The sequence below is a fragment of the Embiotoca jacksoni genome, unplaced genomic scaffold (genome assembly GCF_022577435.1).
Source record: "Embiotoca jacksoni isolate LCO1_2020_lvr unplaced genomic scaffold, fEmbJac1.0.p SCAF_4, whole genome shotgun sequence".
In the NCBI taxonomy this organism is placed as follows: domain Eukaryota; kingdom Metazoa; phylum Chordata; class Actinopteri; family Embiotocidae; genus Embiotoca; species Embiotoca jacksoni.
In genome coordinates, this window is record NW_027185392.1 from 22021867 (window position 1) to 22046607 (window position 24741).

Genomic DNA, 24741 nt, shown 5'->3' on the forward strand with positions numbered 1-24741 from the left:
CAGCGGATAATAAACAATATTAACATCCAACCTATATTTTTAATTGGGGGGAGGGGTGGGGGCGTGGATAATGCATACGGGACATCAGCCCCAGAAGATTTAGAACCATTGCTCTACATGCAAGAAATTAGAAATAATATGATGGGGCAACAAGAAAAGATAACAATCAAAAAAACTAAATAAAGAAGCAATCAAAATGGTTTCATTTCTTTATTGAGGGGGTGACTGTAGAAAAGGAGCAAACTCTTATGTTTTAGCACCTTTAAACAACTTTTTAATTGCTGGTTGTCCGCATTCCCCTAATATACAATTGGCTGTGGAACATTGCTTGACATATAAGCTTGGAGAAGGAGAAGCTTTAAATCACAGAAACCAAACAACATAGATGTCTTAATTTGGAAAAACGCATTATGTTTAATTACAATCAACATGAAATTTACAAATGTTGGAACCTGGGATTTTTAATCAGTGCACATGACATTAGCATGTAACATAAGTTAAAAACACAAGAAAAATTTTACAAAATGCAGTTATCTGGAAATAGACAGGAAAAAAATGTTAAATACTGGGTGCAGCTGTCTAAGGCATCTTTAATTCAATAGAAAAAAGATCTAGAAGTCTTATACAAAGCGGGAATGAAGCTATACAATGTCACATTATATTTTATTCCTTACACGCTGTACAAAGTCCATTTCCTTCAAGGCTGGCTATGCCAACCGCAACACTATGCAGCTTAACTTTAGTTTTGTAATATCCTACATTTACTGTGTCTGACACTGTATTTACATATTCAGACATGAAATACAAACATAAATATGAGCAGGCTCTGTCTATCCCTCCCAATGGCATTGCATGTGTTCAGACACATTCTTTAAAAACACACCAAATATTGGCCACCTAAGCTTTACATTATTTGTCACCCTTGCAAAGCACTTTAAGCAAATCTCATTCAAAGTGCTTTAAAAATAAATCTAATTTAACATAACCTTTTTGGTCAATTTCCCCCCGTTGTGTACAGAGAGCAACATGTTGGAGAATGTTTAGCAAGACTGCACCATCTATTAAAAGATATATTATTAAAACAAGCCATAGTGAAACTCGACACAGTGAAACCACTATTCGCTGTCCGATGGCACCAAGCAAATTTGACCAAAAGGCTTGTTTAACAATGAGTCATGTATTTCTTTAAATAAAAGGAACTCCCACTGACCCACTTCAGGCTTCAAAATGATTGATGACCTATTGGTAAAAGATCAGTATATCTTCATTTTATCAAAATTAATATGAGCAACATTATGTTTTTGTAAAGCAACTGATGTTTAAGTGACTTTTGTGAAAACTGTACAGTAGGCCTAATGCTGGTCATCTGTATATCAACAAAAATCTCTCGGATGTGAATTCAGAATTGAAGCACTTATATAGATGGAAAAAAAAAAAAAAATCATATAACTCATAGAGGGCCTGAGAAAACTTTTTTGCATCTTGTGACGTGATTGTCAAGTCAGGCCAAATGATTAAAAATCTGATCATATTTACAGCGATGCATAGCTACAAAATCACAAATCAAAATTATACAGTGATTTAAGCACAATAATAAGTTTCCCTGGAACGTTGTTGTTCTTATTATCAGTACACAAGGAGTAAGTCAGGCTGGGTGTCGCTTGGTCAAGGTACATTTTTACATTTTTGATGCTTTACTTTAAGAAGTATAAACATGTTTTTCTTTTCTAAAAATACACAATGAAAACTCACACTATTCAGGTATTTAAAAAAAAAAAAATTAATAAAATAAGGAAAAGTTGTAAAGTTGATGTTAAATTTGAGAAAGAACAGCAGCTATTTAAGAACTCAAATAGAATACAATCTAAAACTAGCAAAGCTTTAATTTAAATGTGAAACAATGTGATCGAAGAACAAGTAAAAAGTATAAATGGGCATGTATTAACAGCTTTGAAACTCTGTTATCAACACATTTCAGTACCAGAAAAGTATTGAAATCTAATTCCCAGCCCTAGACTTAAGCGTACCTGTTGCGGTATTTAACAATGTAGCAGCCAGGTATGGACCCCACAGGGAAAAGAGATGGTTGAGTGAGTTTATTATGAGGGTCACTGACTCTGCTGATCACTAAATTAAATCTGTAGCACCTGGAGACTCAAGAGACCTCTTTGACCTTATTTCCAAAATCTTTAAAAACTCTTGAAATAGTTTTTGGGCAATCACCTAAGCCCTGCTGCCTCAACAAGTCAAGAAATGAAATTATTTGAAAGTTTCTGCAGTGCTTCTTTAAAAGGTAGAGAATTTTAGGTAGTCTACATACATGACACCCTCATTACATCTTTGCAACCAAACTGCTTGGACAGGTTCTTGGTAGTCTGTGACAAAATGTTTCATGTATTAAACATGATTCATTAATAAAAGGAGACTTAACTGTACAACCAACAAAAAAAAACAACTTGGTTTTATACTCTTCAATCACAAAACTATCCATAAAATTTATATTTATTTGACTTAAGTTACACAACATTTTCTGCACATCTTTTATGAACATTTGTTTTTCAATCATCTTGCATTCCTCCAGTTGTCTGAGATGTTAATAAGAACAATCTCTTCCTCGTGACTGACAGAGGTTACACTGCTTTTCCTTGATCCCAGTTACATTAGTGACTAAACGAACCACTCACTTATATCAATTCCTGGTTCTCTATTAGTCCCCAATTCAATTTAGTTTCTTTCAATTCAAGTAAACAACATATCAAATGCCTTTGGAACATTTGCTTACCTTAAAATGTTTCAACCTTTATATTGCTGCAGTCAGATTACTGTATATGTATCCAAGGAGTCTCCAGACTTCTCCAAGACAGAACTATACAGTTCTAACTCCAGCAATTTTTTGCTTGTAGCTTGTCTGTTTGTAAATTAATTTGAAGATTTCTAAGACAACTTTTAAGGCAAAGTTACTTCCAGCCCTAAACTCTATATTTAACCTTTTATGAGCCCAAGCTCAGCCTGAAGTGTTGCTGTTACGCTTCGCAGCTTAATGACTTTGCCACCGTATGTGCCATTCTTTGACTTGGCTTGCTGGAAGAGCTCAGGCTGATCTGTACCCTCAAAGCTAACTTGTGCATTCCACTTTTTTTTTAATTTTTTTTTTTTTTTTTTTTTTTTTTTTATCTCTACACTAAATTTAAGCCTTATCTTTAAACTTTAAACATTATTAAGATCACTGTCAATATAATATTTTTTTCTGGATATGCATTTACACACTTTAAAAATAGCCGATATAATCTTCTAAAAGGTTTTCAAAGTATTGTGAAAGATGTTTATAATCCAATGGTCCTCATCATTTTTGGGGTATATAAGTTTTAAATTAACAGAGACTCCTGCTGAAACACAAATAGCTTCAAAAACAATAGGCATTACACATTGAAAATATCTGTTCAATTTAAAAAGCATGGTGTTAAATTTGCTTCTTTTTTGATGCCTGACAGTCAGTTTCTGGGAGCTCCCAATATTCCACAAAAAATATTTTGGGGGAGGAAAAACAAAAGAGATGACTGAGGTCCTGGAGTCTTGGGTGTTTGTGTCTGAATAATTCTGGGTATGTTTTTCCCTCAGAAGTTCATAAATAAGCAAACAGAGATAAGTATCTGAAGTTGCCATCTCGTCATCTTACCAATTCAGTCTGAGCTGGTTCTGGCCTTCGCTCAGACAAGAATAAAAATTTAAAAAATAAAAAATAACCTACATTTAATTAATTTGCTGGATCAGTTTGAAGTCCACCAGGAAGGATTTCTTTGTACATCACGCTACACAGCGTCCTAGAAGAGTGAGAAGGGATCTAGGTGCTTTTTTTTTTGTATTTCCCGCTATGGGATGAGTCACATGGTCCCTTGGTCTTGTCTCTTCTGTATCTCCTTCCTGTGATACAGTTCTTTTCTGAGAGTTTGTTTTTAGTATAAACTCAGTCTACAGTCTCCTCACAGGTTCTTGGTGTTTATGTGAGTCTTGTAATGCTTCGTCAAGTGGTCACTCCTCATAAAGCGTTTCTGACACTGGCTGCACTCAAAGCGCTTGTCTCCTGTGGGAGAAAGAAAAAAGAAAGTGATAAGCAAAGCTTTTAATGTAAACTTCTGTTCAGTAAAAATCTTCTAAACAGGCTTGGGTCAACACAACATAATTTAATCAGCAAAAACTAAAAACATTTATTAAAGCATAAATCAGCACTTGCATATATCTACATGTACATGACTAGGAATCAGTGATGATTTTGAATTTTTCAAATAGTCATTAAATCATAAGAAAATCAAATAGTTTATTCAACCATCGTCTTGTCTTGTTTTCACTAGAGCCTAGTAAGTAATGTGATACTGCCACCAGACGGTGCCAATAATGCACCTAAACACTGCAAATTAGGCAACAAAAGAGGAAGGAGAACCATTCATAACGGGCTCCGCGAAACGTGTGTGGCCCTGTGAGATCACAAACATGAGAAACATGCAAACGATATTACAGCTGTCAAAAAGCTCTGTGAATACCTCCTTTAAACAAATAAATGGACTCCAATGGAATTAGATGCAATGCAAAATTAAAGTATTTCATAAGTCTACCACAACTACAGTCATTTGGGAGCTAAGCACAGAGCAGGCAGTCCATCCACAGATCAACAATCCCTGGTTGGCTTTGTCACCAGCATGGCAACACGCCCGCTCACAAAATTTGAAACTTGTATGTGCACTCTCTGCTCAAGTCTCAGGTGCATGGAGAAAGCACCGATGTCACAAAAAGGTGTGCAAGTCGGGTGCCATAAAACTTGGTATACTTACTTGCTTCATATACATGTACGCTCCATTCGCATGCAACAGGAGCGGTCTCGCAACTTTTTTTATCCACCCACATATCATTTTAAAATGAACCATCAAACCATTTCATAATTCTTTGTGTGGACGTGTGTTGGTTTACATGCATGTTTCAGTGTTTGCACCTGTGTGAGTCCTGGCATGCCTCTGCAGCTCGTCACTGCGTGTGAAACGTTTCCCACAGAAAACCCAGTTGCAGACGAAGGGCCTTTCGCCGGTGTGCAGCCGGACGTGAGCTCGTAGCAGCGACGTTTTCCTGAACGTCTTCTCGCAGCCAGGAACGTGGCAGATGTGTTTCCTCTTACCGACTTCCCCAGGCCTGAAGAGTGAACATTCACATACATTCAGTGTAATATAGAGTTTTCAGGGTCAGCACATTAAATTCAATCGTAATGGACTTTAAGACAAACATTGTTTTTTGAACATCAGTTAATGCAGAGACTTAAATTTTAGAAGTTGAAACTTTATTTACAAACTACATACTGAATAGTAATGACAAAGAATTCGTGCTCAGTCTATGCAAACAGAAAATGACTAACATGGTTCAACCGGAGGGAGAATTTCCTGGAATTGACACCAATTACTTTTATGCACAATACACAGCTCTCAAAATATCTAAGTGCAGATAACTAAATAGAATTTTTTAGCAATGAACTGAAAATCTGTCCGTAGTATCCGTTTTCAGTCGATAATATTCCCTTACATTCTTGCAATTTAAAATCTGTTGTCGTCTTTCTACTGAAAGCCAAGAAAACTTGGGCGAGTAAAATATTAAATTGGCACATATTTGTCCACCCCTTTTGTTCTCAGTCACCTCTTGTCTGCATCTTTACAGTTGGGACATGTGCAGGCCATGCGTCGTTTCTTCTCTCCTGGCTGGCCAGGCAGCTCCAGGGTGAGGGTCTGGTCTACCTGGATGGCTGGCTGGCCTTGTGTGGTTGCCAGCTGAAGCCCTCCACCTTGCACTGCCTGTACCGTCAGGTGCTGCTGGCCTGACAAACACAGAGACAAAAACACTGCAAGACACATACTGGAACACTTGCAAGAGCTGAGCAATCGAATTAAATCATTGGTTGACTGCCATGAATCAAATTGGAGTAAAATTCAAATTGAGGGCAACATCAACATTTTACAGATATAGGAGCAATGAGTTGAAAATATGTTGTAAAGAGAAAGATTTTATCAATAGTTTCTTTTTCCATTTTTTAAAACGATTGACTGGTGATGATTATTTTAGTGTATTTATAGTAGGGATGGGCATTTTAAGCAAAAATACTACTAAAAACTTGCTTGGAACAAATCGACTATTAATCGATATTTATAGTGGGTCTCTCTTGTTGCAAACAACCAACAGAGAACTTGACCATCCAACATCAGCTCACCTCCTGCGTTGGTGATGGTAACAGGAACTCCCTGAACTTGGACCCCATTGATGCTGATCGTCTGCACTGCTTGTGCTGCTGAGGACAGCTGCGACGTATTCAATGCTATCATTCCACCTGCTGGGGCAATTTTTGCAAGAGTCCGCTCCTTTCGCCCCCCCGCTTGAGTCCTCTTGGTGCCGGCCGGCGACGAAATGGTGGTGGTGGTTGTTGTCGTGGAAACGGAGTCCTGTAACTGAACTGACTGCCACTCACCCAAAGCTGTTTTAAAGAGGATCTGAGGAAAGAAAATGTCAAAAGCATATCTTAAGTTTTATTTAAAATAGACTGTACAGTGTGGTTGCGGTATAAGCCAATTTCCTGATTTTTTTTAATCAATTCCATTTTTACATATTTGTATATTATCCAATGAAGATGAAATGCAAATACAAAAAAGTATTTTTTTACTCTACTTTTAGGATTTGAACATCTCTATGACATGCATGGAGGAAGGTATAACTCTAATGGGTGAGTGTTACAAATTTTGTCGCTTGGTCAAAATCAGCAACCAAGTGACGTGCATTTTTGTAATCGCTGATCCGGCGCATCTGTGATTTTTTTTTCCATGCAAATAAAATTCTTTGTCTCCATTGCTAATTTGTGGGAATTGGCAACAGAGACCCTAAAAATGCATCCAGAAGTGTATGGCAATGACGAAATATGCCTTGAGAGGTGTTTTGGGTGACATTCGCATTTCGAGAGGTGGGAATTCACTGTTCAAAACCAAAAAAGGCACATTAAGGACACACTGGGTTTTCTTTGGCATACGCAAGGTGGTGCGCCATGAATTTGTCCCCCAGGGTCACTGTCAACACCGAGTTCTACTGTGCTGTCCCGTTGTTTTTCCCACTACGTTGACTTTCTTGCCGTTAATCTCCAATATAGCATTTTGTTCTTGTTATAGCCTATTAAAATTCCTACTTTCAATGGGATCAAATTTCCTTTTGCGGTCGTTCTGTCAAGAATTAAAGCTTTAAAAACCACTAATAAGAGACAGAATCCTTTAGATACTAGCGATACTGAACATTCTGGTGCATCATAGAGCCAGATATTATATAGATTACGAGTGTAAATTAGCTGTTGAGCTAACCCTTAACATTTGCATTGACATTTCTGACAATTGTCAGTGTTGATTAATGTCTGCTATCTCCTATAAATAAATAAATATAATTTAATTCCGTCAGGGATTTGGATAAACCAAAAACATAGCTAAAAGAAAGTGATTATTGGACTTGGAGTTAATCAGGTTTGATCAAAATAAACATGACACTGGTTTACAAAATGTGTTTTAATTTAATTCGCAATTTGACACAAAAGGGGATGGTGATTTTGAATGAATATTTACATGTATTCACTGGTGTGCTTTTACTACACAACAGCTTTGAATTGCAGTCAACCTATCAGAAGCCAGGACAAACATAATGGTATTAAAGTGAGAGAAGGACTGAATAGATACCTGTGTTGGTGTTGGCTCTGTCGGAGTGACCTGCAGACTCGAGGAGACGGACTGTCTTTGTGGGACGGGTGGCAATGTGGCAGAGGCTGCCTGCACCACCTTCAAGGCCTGCTGGGGGATCTGAACGACCTGAGAATCCGTCTTAGGGTGGACCAACTGGACCTGCTGCACCATAGCTGGCTGCCCTGGACTCTGCACGATCAGCAAATTGTTCCCCGCCTGCAAATGCAGAGACATAAAAAGTTAACCCGAGATGTTTATGTATTAAGCTTTTCGCTCGCACTCACATCTGGAGGTGTGTGACCATAAGTGAAGCAAGCAGGATTTTGGGCTCAAGGCTGCTGAAGCACAGGCTAGAGTTAAATCTGAGAAACAGCAGCTTTTGTATCCATTATATCCAAAACAACTAAGTTTAGTTTGTATTACATTGCTATCAGTTGATATTTTGGCCACTAAATGGCAGCTGAACAGGCTGTAAATACAGCAGTGTTGAAGTGCTGAACAGAGACTTACTTCTGCATCCAACAGACATATTTTAAAGAAGCTTTTAGTTTACTCTTTAATGATGTGTAATAAGTCAAAACTCTCCCTAAAACCAATGACTGAAGATTCACAGTGCTATGGTGGCGCCCCTTAGGGCAGAAATAAATAATCAATTAACAGAAAGTTAACCTACAACAAGTTAAGAAAGTCAATTAATACATTTTTAAAATCATGTTTAAAATAAAAATGTCAAGCAAGTCACTTGTTTCAGGATCTCTTATTTGAATGTTAACTACTCGTATCCATAGTAGAAAATTCAACACCTTTGTATTTGTGACTGTTAACGAACAAAACTGTTCACTACCTGTGATGAAAGGAAACTCTAAACTTGTGTTATCAATGTAAAAAAAATAAAAAATAAATAAAAAATCACCCTTGTGTTTGCACAACCTTTCAACTGAAAAACTGTACTTTGCCTGGAAAGAGTCACTACAGATCCAGAAACCTCCCAGAGTTCATCGCAAACATATTCGGATTGTTTGATACATAACTTTAATGCTTGTATTGTAGAATGGGCCAATGTTAACAAAAAGTGGGCATCTCTGTTGCTTTTAGTGCGGCACCTCTGCAGAAACAGCAGCAAGCAGTTGTACCTGTATGATGTTGTCACCAGCTTCTATTAAGATGGTCTCCATGTGCTCTGGGGGTGGGGAGGCAGCCTGTGTGGGAAGAGGTGCCGCATGCTCAGCACTCAGAACCACTTTCTTCTTCCTTCCTCGTCGTCCTTTTCCAGGAGTGGGAGGGGCCGCGGCAGTCTCTGTGACAATTTGCGTACCACCAACTTCTCCTGTAGCCACGTTGAGGGGCAGTGTTAGCCCACTAGGAAGCTGCACCATGTTTGCGGCTGTGTTGTTTGGCTTTCGTAACTTGAGGGAGGGCTTGATGGCTACTGTCTTCTGTGGGGTGACCGGAGTGGTGGCAGCAGCCGGGGCCGGCAGAGTCATGGGAGTGGTAATGATGGCCTGGTTGGTCCCTGGTATAAGCTGGATCTGACCCCCCTGTGGCATCACCTGGATAGTCTGGGCGCCCTGAATCTGCGGCACCACCTGGTACTGGATGTTGGCAGGGGCCGAGGTGTTGGTGCGGGCGGGACTCTGCTGGATAGTAAGGACAATGGGGCTGCCGGGAGCTGTGGAGCCCAGGCCAGCAGGGAGCTGGATTACATTGCTCTTTGCTGAAAGGAAACCCAGGTTTTTGGGTGGAGCCGGGGCTATGGGAGCCGGCTTTATGGGAAGGAGCCTTCGAGGTTGCGGCTGTGCTGGGGGAGAAGCGACAGGAGCCTGAGCAGCAGGAGGGCCGATTTTACTGCAGGTGGCAGCCAGGAGGGCCAGAGGAGAGGGCTGAGTGTCCTGCAGGGAGAAGCTTTGTATTAAAATCAGCGAGGGTAGATAGAGTTTAAGCATGAAGGGCAGGATGAGTTGAGGCAGCTGATCAGAAGCTAAAATGAATAAGTGAAAACAAAATCTAGGGGTGAGACGAGTATCCAGTACAGATAACGTATTTTTTGACGAGTATGAGTATTATGTGAGTAATTGTGTCAATATCCATGTTGATGAAGGCTTCTAAACTGGCTTTGTGCAACCACCGAGGCCAGATACACACCAAGCCCCGCCTCCTCCTACTGCTGCAGCTCTGCTGAGACAGACTCACACGCTCTGTCAGTGTCCAGCGTCCTCAGAAATTAACAACTACTCGTGACTCCTTCTGGTTAATTTCTGGCATCAGCTCGTTCCAATTAGGTTTGTATAAAATATTTTCAGCCCAGTTACTCTGAGAACTTTGCTCTTACTGGCGAGTCGCAAGTTTCAGCTCGTGACTCTACCGGTTTGTTTTCCTTGTTTCTCCTTTGTCTCGCTCCTACCTCATTAAGATATCTTGCTGAGCGACTTTGAGCAGGAATATAACGCACGTCTGAAAGCATATTTCGATGTGGACTCTGTCTGCCTAGATCAGGAAAACTGTCAATATGAAGAACCATTAAAGAAAACATCACGCCAGTGTCTCCTTTGACAGTGCAAGGAGGAGCGAGTCGGGTTTAGAAGAGCAACTCCTTCTTCCTGCAGCAATTAAACAGCCTGCCCATCATATTTAGACAGGTCCAAATCCAGAAATGAAGCACTGGAGATGTTTAAAGCAAAAGATATAGAGCCCTATGTTTTAATGACGGATGTGGGATTTCAGCACATGATATGAGTTGTGCTATGATGTCCGCTCCCGCCGACACTGCAGCTGTGCAGTAATTCTTGAACTTAATGAACTAACATGACAAGTGATTGTCAGATTGTCCAACAGAGCCTTTAAAGCTCTTACAACAGATGGATGGACCTACAGAAAATTACCGAACTGCGACTGCAGCCATATGAATACAGAGATGATGATGTTACAAGAGTGCAACAGTGCAATCAGAGTGCAATAGTGCAATCAGAGTGTAGAGAATAGCAGAACATGGCATCTGACTGTTACTCACTTGTGTAGAGGCAGTGGAGGGCTGAAGGTATTCGCTGGGACTGACAGCAACAGTGGTGGCCATACTGTCCTGTTGATCTGGAAAACACACATCAGGGTCAGCTGCATGCTAAATAAATTCATAAATGAAGTCATTAACTGCATTAATTACTGTATTAACTGGCAAATAATTACATGTTGACAATAATTTTCCCCACAAATGTGGTCAACTAGCATGATTGACAACTCAAAGCTTTTAGGAATGCCACAGGTTTAAAAAAATATATACACACACACACCCCCAAATATTTTAATGCTGTGGGAGAATATCAATGTGTATTTATGTGCACACAGTGTTGAAGTCAACGGAAGCAATAAATTCCTCAGTGTGCAAGAAAGCCAAGATTTTCCTTCTCGGCAATGTCTATATAGACCAGGATGCATTGTGCACGAGCTTCTGACGATTGTCCTCCAAAGTCTTTCCCCTTGTAGTACCCACTCAACAAAAAAAAAAGGTAAGTAGCCAGACGACATTGTTTGCAGAGAGCAAAAAGGCAGGCGAGAAAGTGGTTAATTCATCATGGAACTACAACCTTGTTTCCAAAAAAGTTGGGACGCTGTGTAAAATGTAAATAAAAACAGAATGCAATGATTTACAAATCATGCAAGCCCATATTTAATTGTACATAGACCAATAGAGAACATATTAAATGCTGAAACAATAAATGTTATTGTTCTATGAAAAACATGTTTATTTTGAATTTGACGCCAGCAACACGTATCAAAACAGTTGGGAAAGGGGCATGTTTACCCCTGTTCTGCATCACTTCTTTTTACAATAATCTATTTGTTTGGGAAATGAAGAGACCAGTTGCTGGAGTTTTGGAGGGGAAATGTTGTTCCATTCTTGCCTGTTAAACCTATTCAGCTGCTCAACAGTTTTGGGTCTCCTTTGTCTTATTTGTTATTTCATGATGTGCCAAATTTTTTAATAGGCGACAGGTCTGGACTGTAGACAGGCCAGTTTAGCACTCGGACCCTTCTACTACAGAGCCATGCAGTAGAAATACATGCAGAATGTGGTTTGGCATTGTTTTGTAGAAATAAACAAAGCCTTCCCTGAAAAGGAAGTTGTCTGGATGGCAGCATATGTTCCTCCAAAACCTGTTTATATCATTCAGCATTAATGGTGCCTTCCCAGGTGTGCACGCTACCCTGGCCACGTGCACCAAGACATCCCTATAGCGTCACAGATGCTGGCATTTCAACTGACCGCTGATAACAAGCTGGGTGGTCCCTCTGCTCTTTATCCCAGAGGATGCAGCATCCATGATTTCCAAAAAGAATCAAAAATTTTGATTCGTTAGACCAAAAGGACAGTTTTCCATTTCACCTCAGTCCATCTTAAATGAGCTCGGGCCAAGAGGAGGCAGCGGTGTTTCTGGATCATGTTTATATATGGTTTCTTCTCTGCATGGTAAAGTTTTAACCAGCATTTGTGGATGCAGCGATGAGCTAAGCTCACAAACAATGGTTTCTGGGAGTGTTTCTTAGCCTGGACAATGATTTCCACCACATGATTTGTTTTTAATGCAGTGCATTTTGAGGGCCTGAACATCACGGCCATCCAATATTGTTTTTTGGCCTTGTCCTTGTGTACAGAGATTTCTCCACATTCTCAGAATCTTTTAATGACATTTTGTAACGTAGATGATGAAATCCCCAAATTATTTCCAATTTAACGTTGAGTAACATTATTCTTAGATTGTTGCACTATTTTCCCACCCAGTCTTTCACTGAGTGGTGAACCTTTCACCATCTTCACTGCTGAGAGAATCTGCCTGTTTTTATACTCAATCATGTTACTGATCTGTTGCAAATTAACCTAAATAGTTGCGAGATGTTGCACCAGGTGTTGTTTTTGGCATTACACTTTTTCAGTCCCAACTTTTTTGAGCCATATTGCTGGCATCAAACTCAGAATGAGCATATATTTTTCATAAAACAAAAAAGTTTCTCCATTTAAACATGTTGTCTTTGGTCTATTTGCAATTAAAATGGGTTTATGTGCATGGCAAATTATTGCATTATAGTTTTATTTACATGTAACACATTGTCCAAACTTTTTGGGAAACAGGGTTGTATAAGTACTAATCAAATAGTGTAACATTTGCAAATAATGTGAACAAAAGCAATACTTGTCCAAATGTTGCCTTGTATCACCACCCCTAGCAAGGGTTAAAACACTATGTTGTTTGCCAAAACATTTTGAATATTTTTTTTAATATTCTACTGGAAGAACAACAGATAATGCAGCTGCTTCCAAGAGAAAAAAAATAATCTTTTGAGGAATTTATTGCTTCCATTGACTACATTTACTATTAACAATACTTGGACACCAACATAAAAAGCAGCATTGTTGTCTTTAAAAAGTAATCACATCACATATGGTATCAGGGATGTCATGATGTGTTTGTCAAGTGTCATTTTTATTTATCATTTTGTGTTGGGACATAAGTCTGTTGTCAGCGCACCATAAATTAAGTTTAGCATGTGTCAGCCCCATTTAGTAGTCATAGATAGGTTACAAATATATTTGCTGCTTTGGTTACTGTGTTCTGTTTTTATTCTTAAATGCATACGCATCTACTGGCATTTATTCATTATATTCCTTGGTAAAAATTTAAATATGCTTTAAAGATATTTCAAATATGCATTCAGTGAGTTTTTAAGTTATTTTTTTAGTAACTTAATGCACATTTTTGCACTTCCAACCTCATTAAATGCGTCAATAAATCTCAAATACAGCAGTAAGTAACTACCACTGTAATGGATTATCTCATGAGTGAATTTTTACAACTTAACAGCTTTCTGGGAGGTAGCAAAAAACTATATTCTACACTATGCAATCTATTAAAGTGTTCTTTGAAAAACAGTCAATAGTATTGTAAAGCAGTAGTAGTTAACTAGTTAACTACAACGACTCCAGCAACCACAGTCAAATGTATCCCTGAGGTGAGAACATGCGACGTTGAATCCTATTTGAAACTGCTGGCTAAGGATAAACTTAAATATAGTAAGATTGTTACTCATATCTGTGGTAATGATACCTGATTACTGTAAGCAGGGGTCACTGAAGTTAACATGGAATTAGTGTGTATTTTTGCCATAACAATGTCAGACTGTAGTTTGCTATGGACAACTGCCTTATCTAACCAGGGAAGACATTTTTAACTGCATGCCATCATTTACTGATTACTCAGTTTGTATCTGAACGCTGACTTTTTAAATTTAATTTGGTTTATAATACAGAGAAGGTGATTAAGTTGGCTGACTTAAACAATCATGTTGATGTTGACAATGACAGCCTCAGCACTGCATTTAATTCATTATCACACGACGGGCTTCACTCAGAATGTAAAGAAACCCACTCAGTTTTAATTACACTCTTGATCTTGTTCTGACGTGACAGTTACGTTATTGTAATTTAGAAGAATTTTACCAAGCATTAAAAAAAATTGAATAAACCTATATAAAAGAAGCCGTAATGCCAGAGATGAATTTTATTCATCTTTGATAAAGGAAAACGAGAATAACCCAAAGGTTTTTTTCAGCACTGTAGCCAGGCTGACAAAGATTCAGAGCTCTGTTGAGCCATGTATTCCTTTCGCTCCCAGTAGTGGTGACTCCTACAGCTGTCACAGATGGATTATCAAGTACAGTGTGCCACACGTGATTAATTAGCTCACTTCTCTCCTATAGATCTTTCTGTGGTAACTTAAACAATTGCGTTATCTAAACCATCAACATGTCCTAACAAGACCGTTTAAGGACGTTTTATCTTTAATCAACTATTCCATATTAGATCGAACCAATCAAAAGAAAAGTAGGGATGCACGATACATAATTCTTTTGTCAAATATTCAATGTGCGAATATTTTCCAACTCTGTTGGCAAATTGCAGATACCAATATATGGCAAATGCAGATATAAAGTATTACATTTTCTAAAATGTACAAATTCACAGGGTAAAATAAGAATACTACCACTTTAACTTAGGTCTGTCAACCATGCCATGTTTATTTTTCTGTAATATTTTCTATTTAGTAAATTATTGAGCATTTAGGCCCAATCAAATTGTAATTTTAATGTCATATCGGCAGAAGTGTTCATTTCTGGCCAAATGCTAAATTTTTATTTTAAAGCCTTCATCTGATACCAATGACGTGCTGATATTACTGTGTACCCTTAAAAAAAGAGACAATAATCTGTTTGGCAAACAAGAGCAAAACAAAGAGCAGTCTTTTGATTCTTAAAAAGACTCAATGTAAAGTAACATCCTTTACAAACCATCATGCCAGCTGATTTTCATGAAGTTAGAAGTCTAGCCATGAGAGCTGATATGTTTGGCCCTGTAAAAGTTTAAGCACAAACAAAGCTGACTGGCAAATAACAAGCCAGCGGCAAAGATTCAGATGCTCTCTAAGCAAGGAAATGCACTATGGGACTGCAATCAAAAACAATGTGAGAGGAAAATTCAAAACAAATACTGAGCATCTTATATTTTAGTTTAGACAGTCGGCATGAATATATTTAGGGCAGGCTTGTCCAGCAGTTTAAGAGCAGAGTAAATCTTGAAGACCAAGCAAACCGGACCCAAATTCACTATGTGAATATATGGGTCTGGCTGTGAGCCACAGTTGAGGCAGTCAGGCTAAAGAAAAGCTGCCCAATGGCTAAAATAGGTCAAGGCTGTTATTGTCAAGCAGAATTGCGCTGGGTAAAGCTCAGGTTTTACACTAATTGCCATTATTGCCTGAACTACAATACAGTTTCTACACAAATACATTCATCAGCTTTGAAAAATATATATTCCAAACTCAATTCATATGCATCATAAAAATGTGCCTTACAAAAGGATGCAGTCTATGTCTGCGGTAGCCTCCCTAAAGTGTTTTCATTTGCACCTTAATGAAACAGTATTGCTCAAGAGTATTTTTATATAACTGAACAGTTGTCATCATTCATGAGTGTGTAGAATAAACAGAACTATAACTAGTACTTGGGTACATCAGTTCAGGTCAAGACATGTTAAGACACCTGAAATCAAACAGTAGGTGACATATAACCACATCACAGCTATAAAGCACTGTTCAGGCAACCAGCAACACTTGTGAAATGCATTGGCTGCTGCGAATGGAGAGATTCATCATCAGTCTACTCTTACTGCAAAAGACGCTGATTTCATGTGTGTGCAGATGATCACGCAAGACTTTTATAGATTTTTTTTTTTTTTTTTTTTTAAAACTACCCTAAAGCAGGATATCAAATTATATACAAATGTTGGTTCACTTCATTCAAAGTGTAAATATCAGTCGCAGCAGACAGCTTTCTTTGGATAATTAAAGTGATAACATTTAGAGGAGGGAGGGGGGGAATCTTATCAAACGGTGGATGTATTGTTTTTATCCACATGTATGGAAAACCACTGGGGTTTGTCAAAGCCTTACATGCTGATTTTTTTCAGAAAAAGATGGTTCGGTCTGTGGCTCCAGCATTAATGATTATAGCCTACATCAAAGGCACTAGTTGGGGTTTCATTACAACCACACTCAAGTTTGGATAATTCAAAACACAAAAGATAAGCTGCTATGATAGATGAGGAAATGCCTAAAACCTGAAAATCCTCTTTTCAACAAAAAAATAACTATCTATTTCTGCCACCTCATCTGTCAACACTGAACTTTACCCTGATGGAAAAAAAGACTCAATCTCTGTGTTTTTGGGCTGTTGATCAGCCTAACAAATGGGAATTGTTCTCTGTTGGAGCTGCCTGCCTCATTAAGTACAAGTATTATAAATGAAGCTGTTGATCCCAATGACTAAACTTTCACTGCCAAAGTAAAAGACTTTCACACGGGGGACATCTCAGCCTGCTGTGCCACACACTTATATTGGCTGAGATGCATTTTTGGAAACACCAGCATGGATGGGTGATTACAGTGCATTAGCACAATGAACACTACTTCAGTATAACAACCACCACCGTTTATGCAAGTGTGTATTTAAGCCCAAGAAGTAATGCACAAATAGAAAAATGGTGCGGCCTCAAAGTAGCGCCGCCATCAAACACACACTGTTGGGAAGGTTTGCTCGGGACAAGCAGCTAACGTTTGCAAGCTAGCTGGTTAGCAACGCTCACTTACCGGGACAGACTGAAGTGGCTAGCAGCTACCGTAAGCTGATCTGGTATATGTGCAGCTTACTCTTTATTGACCAACGGTCCGACGTGGGAGCGTTACTTGCACCACCACAACAATTCTCTGTTTTGTTGTGGGATTGATGAATGGTGGAAATGCACAGTAAGATTTGTGGAAAAACAAGTAAGGGACCAGCAACATAGCTTCCACTAGCATGTTGGCTAGCTGACGCGTAGCTAGCAAGTCAAACTCTCTTTGATAACGTTACAGAAAAAGGCAGCCCTTTTCCGGAAGTGCATTGCTTATATTGGTTCACACAACTATCTGAATCCCCCTAAAACATAGTTATTCGTACCACCCGATGTCCAGTGCTTTTCTCTACAATGCAAATACAATGTTTTACGAAGTAGAATGTAATATAAACACCAATGTTTTAATTCCTACCCACCGCTCATGACGACATTCGCTCTCCGCGAGCCTTGAAGACCTAGCCCATGGAGGAATCCGCCCGCGCAGCTGCACCAATCCACGGACAATGGAGTGGTGACTGTCAGACAGATGGACCAATTGGCTTGACCTGTCTTTGTGATTGAAATTCAACTGAGCCAATCACGATTTGATATATTTATACGTTGGTCGATGGATGACGGGTAAACCAATGAGATGTCGAGATTGTGCTCGGGAGGGAGGGTTCCGATGGGTAGACCTCGAACAAGTGAGTGCCCTATTACAGCAGGAAAACGGTTTCACTGACGTCCCCAACTGCCAATGTGATTTTTGTGGGGCAGTTCGATGAAAACAAGAATGACAGCCGCGTTGATCAATGAGCTTTAAGTCAAGTGTGTGACATGGTTAAATTGTCCCACTGCACAGTGATGAGCAGGCCATTATGTTGGTTAATGCTGACTGCACTAAGCTACAGTAAAATAGTTATACGATTATTTTAAAGTTATGAACACAGCCTACTTTTCTGCAACTTTATTTTTGTTTTGCTACTTTTAAAGTCAACATAGCTCTATCTATCTATCTATTTACGACGACACTTCTCTAATGTTAAAGATCAAACAATCAATACAATATTGGCTATAACCATGGCCCCGTGGGCACATTTGTAAATCTCCATCACTTGTTTCTGGTCTATGTGTTCATTTTGCTTTAGGTTTTTTGTTTTGTTTAGTTTTTTGCTGGTTTAAGTCTCTTTGTTGTTGTTTTGAGTATTTTCTAGTTTTTACAGCAGTACAACAGGATATGTTAACAGTTTGCCTACTTTATCAGTTTCGGGATCAGGGCCACCCTGACCTTTTCAGCCCCTGATCCTGTGCCTAATAGGCCAGTTCAGTAATCCATGACTATTAAATCAACCTACGGCTATGTATGGGTAAAATTATTTGATTTGAAAGGGGACACTCAGTGACTAACTCACAAAGAATTATTTACTCAATTTGCTTAAGTGTTATACAAATTAATATATATGAGGTATTTTCTTTTCTTCCCATTTTACAATTTTATTCTATAACAATTCTGAGGGATATTGTAGTTTTTACTATATTTGTTTGACATATTGTGCATTTATTTGTTTGTTCTCTATTTAAAACATGCAAAACAAAATATGATTCTTATTAAACAAACAACAGTATACTCAAGTAGAGCTAAAATAATTATTAGATTCATCAATAAGTTCATTGAGAGAAAATTAATTATTATTTTAAGTCATTTTCCATTCAAAAATTGCGCCGTCTCTTTGGTAGGTAATGGGAAATTGTTTGGGGTATGTTATCATGAATTCGTTTTTGTTTATGTGTAATCATTATATTGGATATAACAATGAATGAGTTTAAATACACCATAATATGATATTCAAACATTTGTAGACCTTTATGTTGTTCAGTGTTGAACTGATGCTTCACTGGAAACTTGATCACCTCAGACTTTGGTGTTAACTGTCAACATCTTCTTATATACAACTGCAGAAATTTGGTCTCAACATAATCCAAAATGTTCTCAAAATTTCAATTCCAATTGAAGTAAAACCATTTTTTATCTTTAGCATAGAACATTCTAACTCAAACTGGTTACTTGGACTTCGACCAGATTTTAGGATTTGTCTTTTTGCATTTGTGTTACAATGACCAGAAAGTCTGACATGATCCCAGCTCAGAAACTGCAGTCCTTCCACCGTGTGGAGAAAATGTTCCCGTGGTGGCTGTCAGTCCCATCTGTCGTCAGCATCAGCTGATCTGCCCCCTGGCACTTTTAGCCAACAGTTAGGCTACAATCATGGCTATGATGAGCTGTCCTTCTTTGTCATTGGATCACTCCATGTGACTCTATTCACATCCACACCCACAATGCATGCAGTGCCTTTTCATATAGGCTTTTCACAAAGAGTACACTTGACCTTCATACAGACATCTCTTGTTTGTCCCCAGTGTGCCCTCTCCCTGCATCACTGCATGAGTTTTTTTTTTTTTTAAGTGCTTGGGAAACTGGAATCCTGCTTTTAGCTAAAGTACTTTCTCCCTCTTTCCCTCAAGTGCACTGTAGTTGGCAGTGGAGGATGTAGATACTGTCTATCAGGTGATCTCCCCAGACACTTCTGTGGAGCGCCTCAGAGAGAAAGAACTACATAATTTAACTGTAATATCTCACTTTTTTCACTTAACAGGCTTCATGAGCAAGCCATAGCATTAGCTGGAGACTTTTCAGCATTAAACAATTCAAAGAGAATAGCTGACGTTAAAAAACTGAGCATTCGTTACGCTAAGAACCCACCACTAGAAGCTGTAAAACATTTTAACTCACAGAAAAAGACCCATAGCTGCTATATGGGAACATAATATATATTGTTTTTAAATCATGTGAGTGATTGAAGAGTTCTTTTTTAATGCTGTGGTCAGAATATAACCTAATGGTGTAGAACACATCACTTGCACAGAATCCCAGTCAGTTCAGTCAGAACATATTCAAAGCACATCAGTTAAGGAACATACACTTTTCATTGGTTTTTTCGCCTGGCTTTCATCTTTTGCACTGAGTTTGGTTAAGAGAGATAAGAAGTTATTAATTGCACAGCAGGGAAATTCAGTCCGAAATTCAGTTTTCTTCAAAGACATCCAAGTCAAGGAGCAACATGTCAGGTAGGATGAGAGTAGTAAACGAAAGTCAAAATTTCAACCGGAAACACAGAAAATGTTTGGTTGTCAACCGACCTCAAATTCAGTGTTCTGTTTTGTAAGAACCACATTTTTTTTTTTTAAACTTAACAAGCTCAGAAAAACAGTTGTGTTTTTTTTTTTTTTTTTTTTAGCTTCAAGTGGGTTTTTAAAGAGTTTATTGTATAAATTCAGTACAGATGTGTCAGAGCTTAAAAATGGATCTTAAAAATGTAGATGTGATAGAGTAAAGCTATCAGGCTATCTATGGTAATTAGATAAAATGTAAATTAAATATATGTACTGTTTACTGTGTGTGCTTCATAGTGCATTAAAAACCTTACTTAAGTAAAAGTAAGTGGTATCATCAAAATGTACAAATGTGTCAAAAGTAAAAGTTCATACTGTGCAGGAATTCTCCCGGTAGGTTTTTGGATTGATATTACTGATGCATTATTGTGAATTTTAAAGCTTAAGTCATTAATGATTGTCCAAATTTTAATTTTTTTTTGTAAAATATACATTATACTAGATAAAGTAAAAGTACTTCAATTTGTTTAGAGTGCACTCATTACTTTAAACAAATTGAAGTACTTTAACTCCACTCATTACTTTGCGTGGTGGTAAGTATCGGTGTTGGCTCTTTGTAAAACCATGTTTCTCACCCTCCACAGACAACTTTCAGTTAGCTAACACGATCCTGTTGGCCTCCCACTCTGATCGGGCAGGCAGGAAACCTATGGTCCAAGTATAAGGACATTTTAACCAACAAAATAATGCCCATGAAAATAAACAAAGATGACACCATTTTGTCTTGAGTTTGAGCTCCTGGACCTGAGTCTGTATGAGTACATGCCACTCAGATATTACCAGTTTCTTTTCATGAGTGAGATGTGTCCAGGTCTACATTAATTATGCTCGCTTTTCCTGTTTACTATCCTTAGTATTATCAACTTAATATTTTACTGCATACATTACATTTGGAAAATCAATACATGTGTGTTGTTTTAACCTGACAAGACTAAATCTGTGTGATTTCAGCTGACCAATGCACTGGTCCATCTTGAGGCCTGGGACATCATTCATGCTGATATAAAGCCTCAAAATATAATGGTTGTGAATTGTTGCCAACAGGAGAAGTATTTGTATGTAGTGGACAACATTAAGGTTTAACTGTAACAGCATTAGATTTGAGCAATAATACTTAAAGTGCTTTTGTCCTTCTCTTTGATCTATGCACTGAAGGTCATTGTTGGTCCTGATTATAAGGAGCCATGGTCTGGTCGCAGCAGAACTTGCTCTTGGCTTCCTGCTTTTTCTTGGAAACATGAATACGCTATGGTCTATCTATCTGTCCGTCTGTCCACCCGCCCGCCTCTGTTTGTTTGTGTAAGGAATACTGGTAGGTGATGGCGAGTCTGTGTTGTGGTGTTTTACGTAAATGAAGCTTCACCTGAAACCCCTCCTGGACTGCCAACCTGCTCATTTGCCTCCATGGCCACTTGGGCATGTTAACACACTATCCAGTTATAGACTCCACAGAGGGCGCCATTACAGAGACACCAGATACCTGTGTGTCAGCTCTCTGGGTGATTTGAGGGAGGTAGTTGCTCTTTTCCGATTACTTTAATCAGATCTCTTCCACTGAATTTCATTTATTGTTTTTCAAGAAAATGGATTTAAGCAACATGGCTTCTCCAGTAGCTGGCATTATGGATAGGCGTGGTTAGCTAGATGCATCATGCTAATGCATTTATTTGCTTTTCTGTATTTGCTGTTTAAAAGTAAGGGCTATGAAGTATCTGTCTGAGAAAGTAAGGAAACATGAGAACACCTGGGCACACATGGATAAGTCTGTCAAACTAGCCATATTAGGAAGAGTGAAGATCCTCACGCAGCCGGATTACAGCCACAGGATTACAGGATAATTGAATGCATGATGTTTGTGAGGCCTCTGTGGGCTTTTGAGTTGGCTTTGAGTGGGCGTGATGAGACAAGCACATCAAGACTGTAAGCTTTCGGTCTTTGAGAAGTTACCTTTACAATTAAGCTGTCAGAAAACATACAGGTTTTCTTAATGCTTAAACAATGCTGGCTTGAAGTTTTTTTTTTTTTTTTTGAATGCCTCTGTGCTGACAATAGCCATAGCGGGAGGCACTGTTTTTGGGTTGTCATGCAACAAAATTTGGGAATTCCATGAATTTAATACATTTTCAGTCATTTTTAGTTTTGGACTGCTGCTTGGACAAAATAAACATTGTGAAGTGTCACTTTGTTCTAATAATCAGTCATTTTATTTAGAAAATCAGCAACAGTTGCTTACACAATAAATGTATTTTAAAAATACCATTTTCCCAATTATCTTCACACACTTTGACTTATCACTTTAAATGCAGGACTTTCAGGGTTTTTTTTTAACAGTGTGGTATTGGCACTTTTTCAGAAGTAAACAAATTGTTGGCTTTAATTAGTGAAGAGAGATATCCATTTGATCACTGTGTGCCTGAGAATCTGATCCCGTGTGAGAGATCATCCTCAAAGCATCTAAAAATAACTATCAGCACATGCTCAGAAATAACGTGGAAGTCACTGCAAGAGGAGTTCCACAAAAGTAAAAATGGAGCAGATCTGGGAGGTATTTATAGACACTATGGTCTATTTAAAAAATCTCTATTTAGAGCAGTTCTGTTGGCGCCATGACAATGTCGGGGTTCATTGACGATAGTTGGATCTGACTGTGACATACAGGCTCCACTGTGCTATAGATCACATGTTGGAGGCGGTCAGGCCTCTGATTAAAAGCTATGTTCCACAGTGTCAGTGTGCAAATCAACCAGCTGAGATTCGAACTGCTTCTAAATCACCTGGATCCAGATGGTGATGATTTGACAAAAGAAATTCAAAATGACTTCATTATCCTCTCATAAGAAAAAAAATTAATAAGCACAGCACAAAATTCAGGATGTGTTGACATGTTGAAAGCATTTTTTTAATGCACTCCACTGGCGAGTGAGTGCATAAAAATAACAAAGTAACAACATCTTTGTGTCAGCTGTGCACCAATGAATACCCGTCTATATTCTATGGCAAATATTTGGCAGCTACAGGGCACATCTGCTCTTCACCATATCTAACCCCAGTGTTCACACACCCGTGGCCCAATACTAACACTTGCAGCACTTGAGTCTATATTTAAGGCCACTTTATGCGTGTTGGGACTTTTGCTTTAAAATTCTTTAAAAACCACACCAGTTAGTGAGTTAATTGCAAATGTCTTGCGAAGACCCCCACACAAAAGAGCAGAAAGCATCCCATTCAGACATACTGAATACTAATACTGGACAGTTCTGCAAAGCCCCTGATTGATTTGTCCTATAAAATCCCTGCCTGGCTAACACTATCAGCCTGTGGAAAAACGTGTGGTACTCTGAGATTAGATGCTACAGTGCAAACGGCAGAAACATGCAAAGACAACAACAACAACAACAACCAGCAAATAGTTCTTTATGGAACTTCTATGTACAGTTATTTGGGAGCAAAGTCCATCCCAAGATCAACAATCAATGGCTAGCTTTGTCACCAGATGAATGAAGTAAGTTTGATGTAAGACGTGCATCTCAGAGATTAAGTTTAAATTTCATCATCCTTTCTTAAAGACATGGGGTTTTCGAAGTGACATTTGTTGAGCGCAAGTTTACAGTATGAATGAATCTGTGTGTATGTGCAATGGGTCTTCGAATGATAATAGTCAACGAAAATGCTGTTGACCTGAGTGACCTGGTGCTTATCAAAGGGACTTTGCTTCATTAAGTAAAAGACACAAACTAAGTCATTAGGATTCATCCTTTGGGGACAGTAAAAATATGTTCACATCCGTCCATTAATAGTTGTTGTGATATTGCAGTCTGGACCAAAGAGGTGGACTGACCCACCGACCAGTATTGCCAAGAGCCACATCGCTAGCGTGGAAAACAAAACTTATTTTGATTTCTCTGAAAAATAGTTGAGGTATAGTGATAGAAATATTTAATAAATAATGAAAGTAAAGCTGAAGTTAGGTTCATCTAAAGAACTGGCATCTTGAGCCAGTGTTTAACACTGGGTAAGAATAGTGAGGGGGAAATTGTGGTCTAATACCTTAATTTAAGACACTTTGACATTAAGCATGTCTTCTGATAAACCCAGTGATTGTTGTAAAGATAAAGCCATCGTCCCCCATCCACTCTGACATTCAAACCCTTCATTTCCAAAAGAGAAACATGCTACTCTATTTATTATGATAGAAAATAATTAAGGTTTTGCCCAAAAATCCAAATTAATTCACAACAGCAAACACACACTGATAATCACTCACCTTTTTACAGAACCTAAAGTTTATCCACACCAGAACTAAATGAGGTTGGTATTTAAGTCAGCTGCTAAGTAGAGACGGTGTTTCAATCTTTAAACAGTCTGCACCGGAGCATAACATGTCATGTTTCCTCGTCTGTACTAGAGTTGAAATAATTAATCAATGAATTGTTTACTTCATTGAAAAATGCAAAGAAATGTTTAATTCCTGTTTTTCTTTGCCTCATATGGAAAAATAAATGAAATATTTCAAGTATAAAATAATTAAATGTATATTTTTGGGCCTTTTGATTGTAAAATAGTATCAATGAATCA

At 38.4% G+C, this 24741-nt stretch overlaps 1 protein-coding gene across 3 annotated transcripts; it reads right to left on the reverse strand.

Annotated features, from left to right (window-relative positions):
• Positions 1–390: 390 nt before the first annotated feature.
• On the reverse strand, positions 391–17412 carry sp2 (sp2 transcription factor). Of its 3 annotated transcripts, none has more exons than XM_069168345.1 (8): positions 17373–17412; positions 10747–10823; positions 8873–9628; positions 7737–7955; positions 6242–6518; positions 5674–5851; positions 4985–5178; positions 391–4081 (listed from the first exon to the last, which is right to left on the reverse strand). In XM_069168345.1, exons 1-8 carry the CDS (start codon positions 17377–17379, stop codon positions 3981–3983), a joined length of 1809 nt encoding a protein of 602 aa, XP_069024446.1. In that variant the 5' UTR covers positions 17380–17412; the 3' UTR covers positions 391–3980. The 3 variants fall into 3 exon arrangements, with proteins under 3 accessions (XP_069024446.1, XP_069024444.1, XP_069024445.1); XM_069168343.1 differs by lacking the exon at positions 17373–17412 and adding an exon at positions 16931–17361; XM_069168344.1 differs by lacking the exon at positions 17373–17412 and adding an exon at positions 15075–15091.
• Positions 17413–24741: the final 7329 nt, after the last annotated feature.

Bases quoted from the DNA above. Each gene is read 5' to 3' on its own strand.
- sp2 (XM_069168345.1), bottom strand. The intron at 9,629-10,746 runs GTGAGTAACAGT...TTCTCCCTGCAG, and splicing joins CCTCCACTGCCTCTACACAA to GACACTCAGCCCTCTCCTCT. The intron at 7,956-8,872 runs GTACAACTGCTT...CTGCATTTGCAG, and splicing joins CTGGTGACAACATCATACAG to GCGGGGAACAATTTGCTGAT.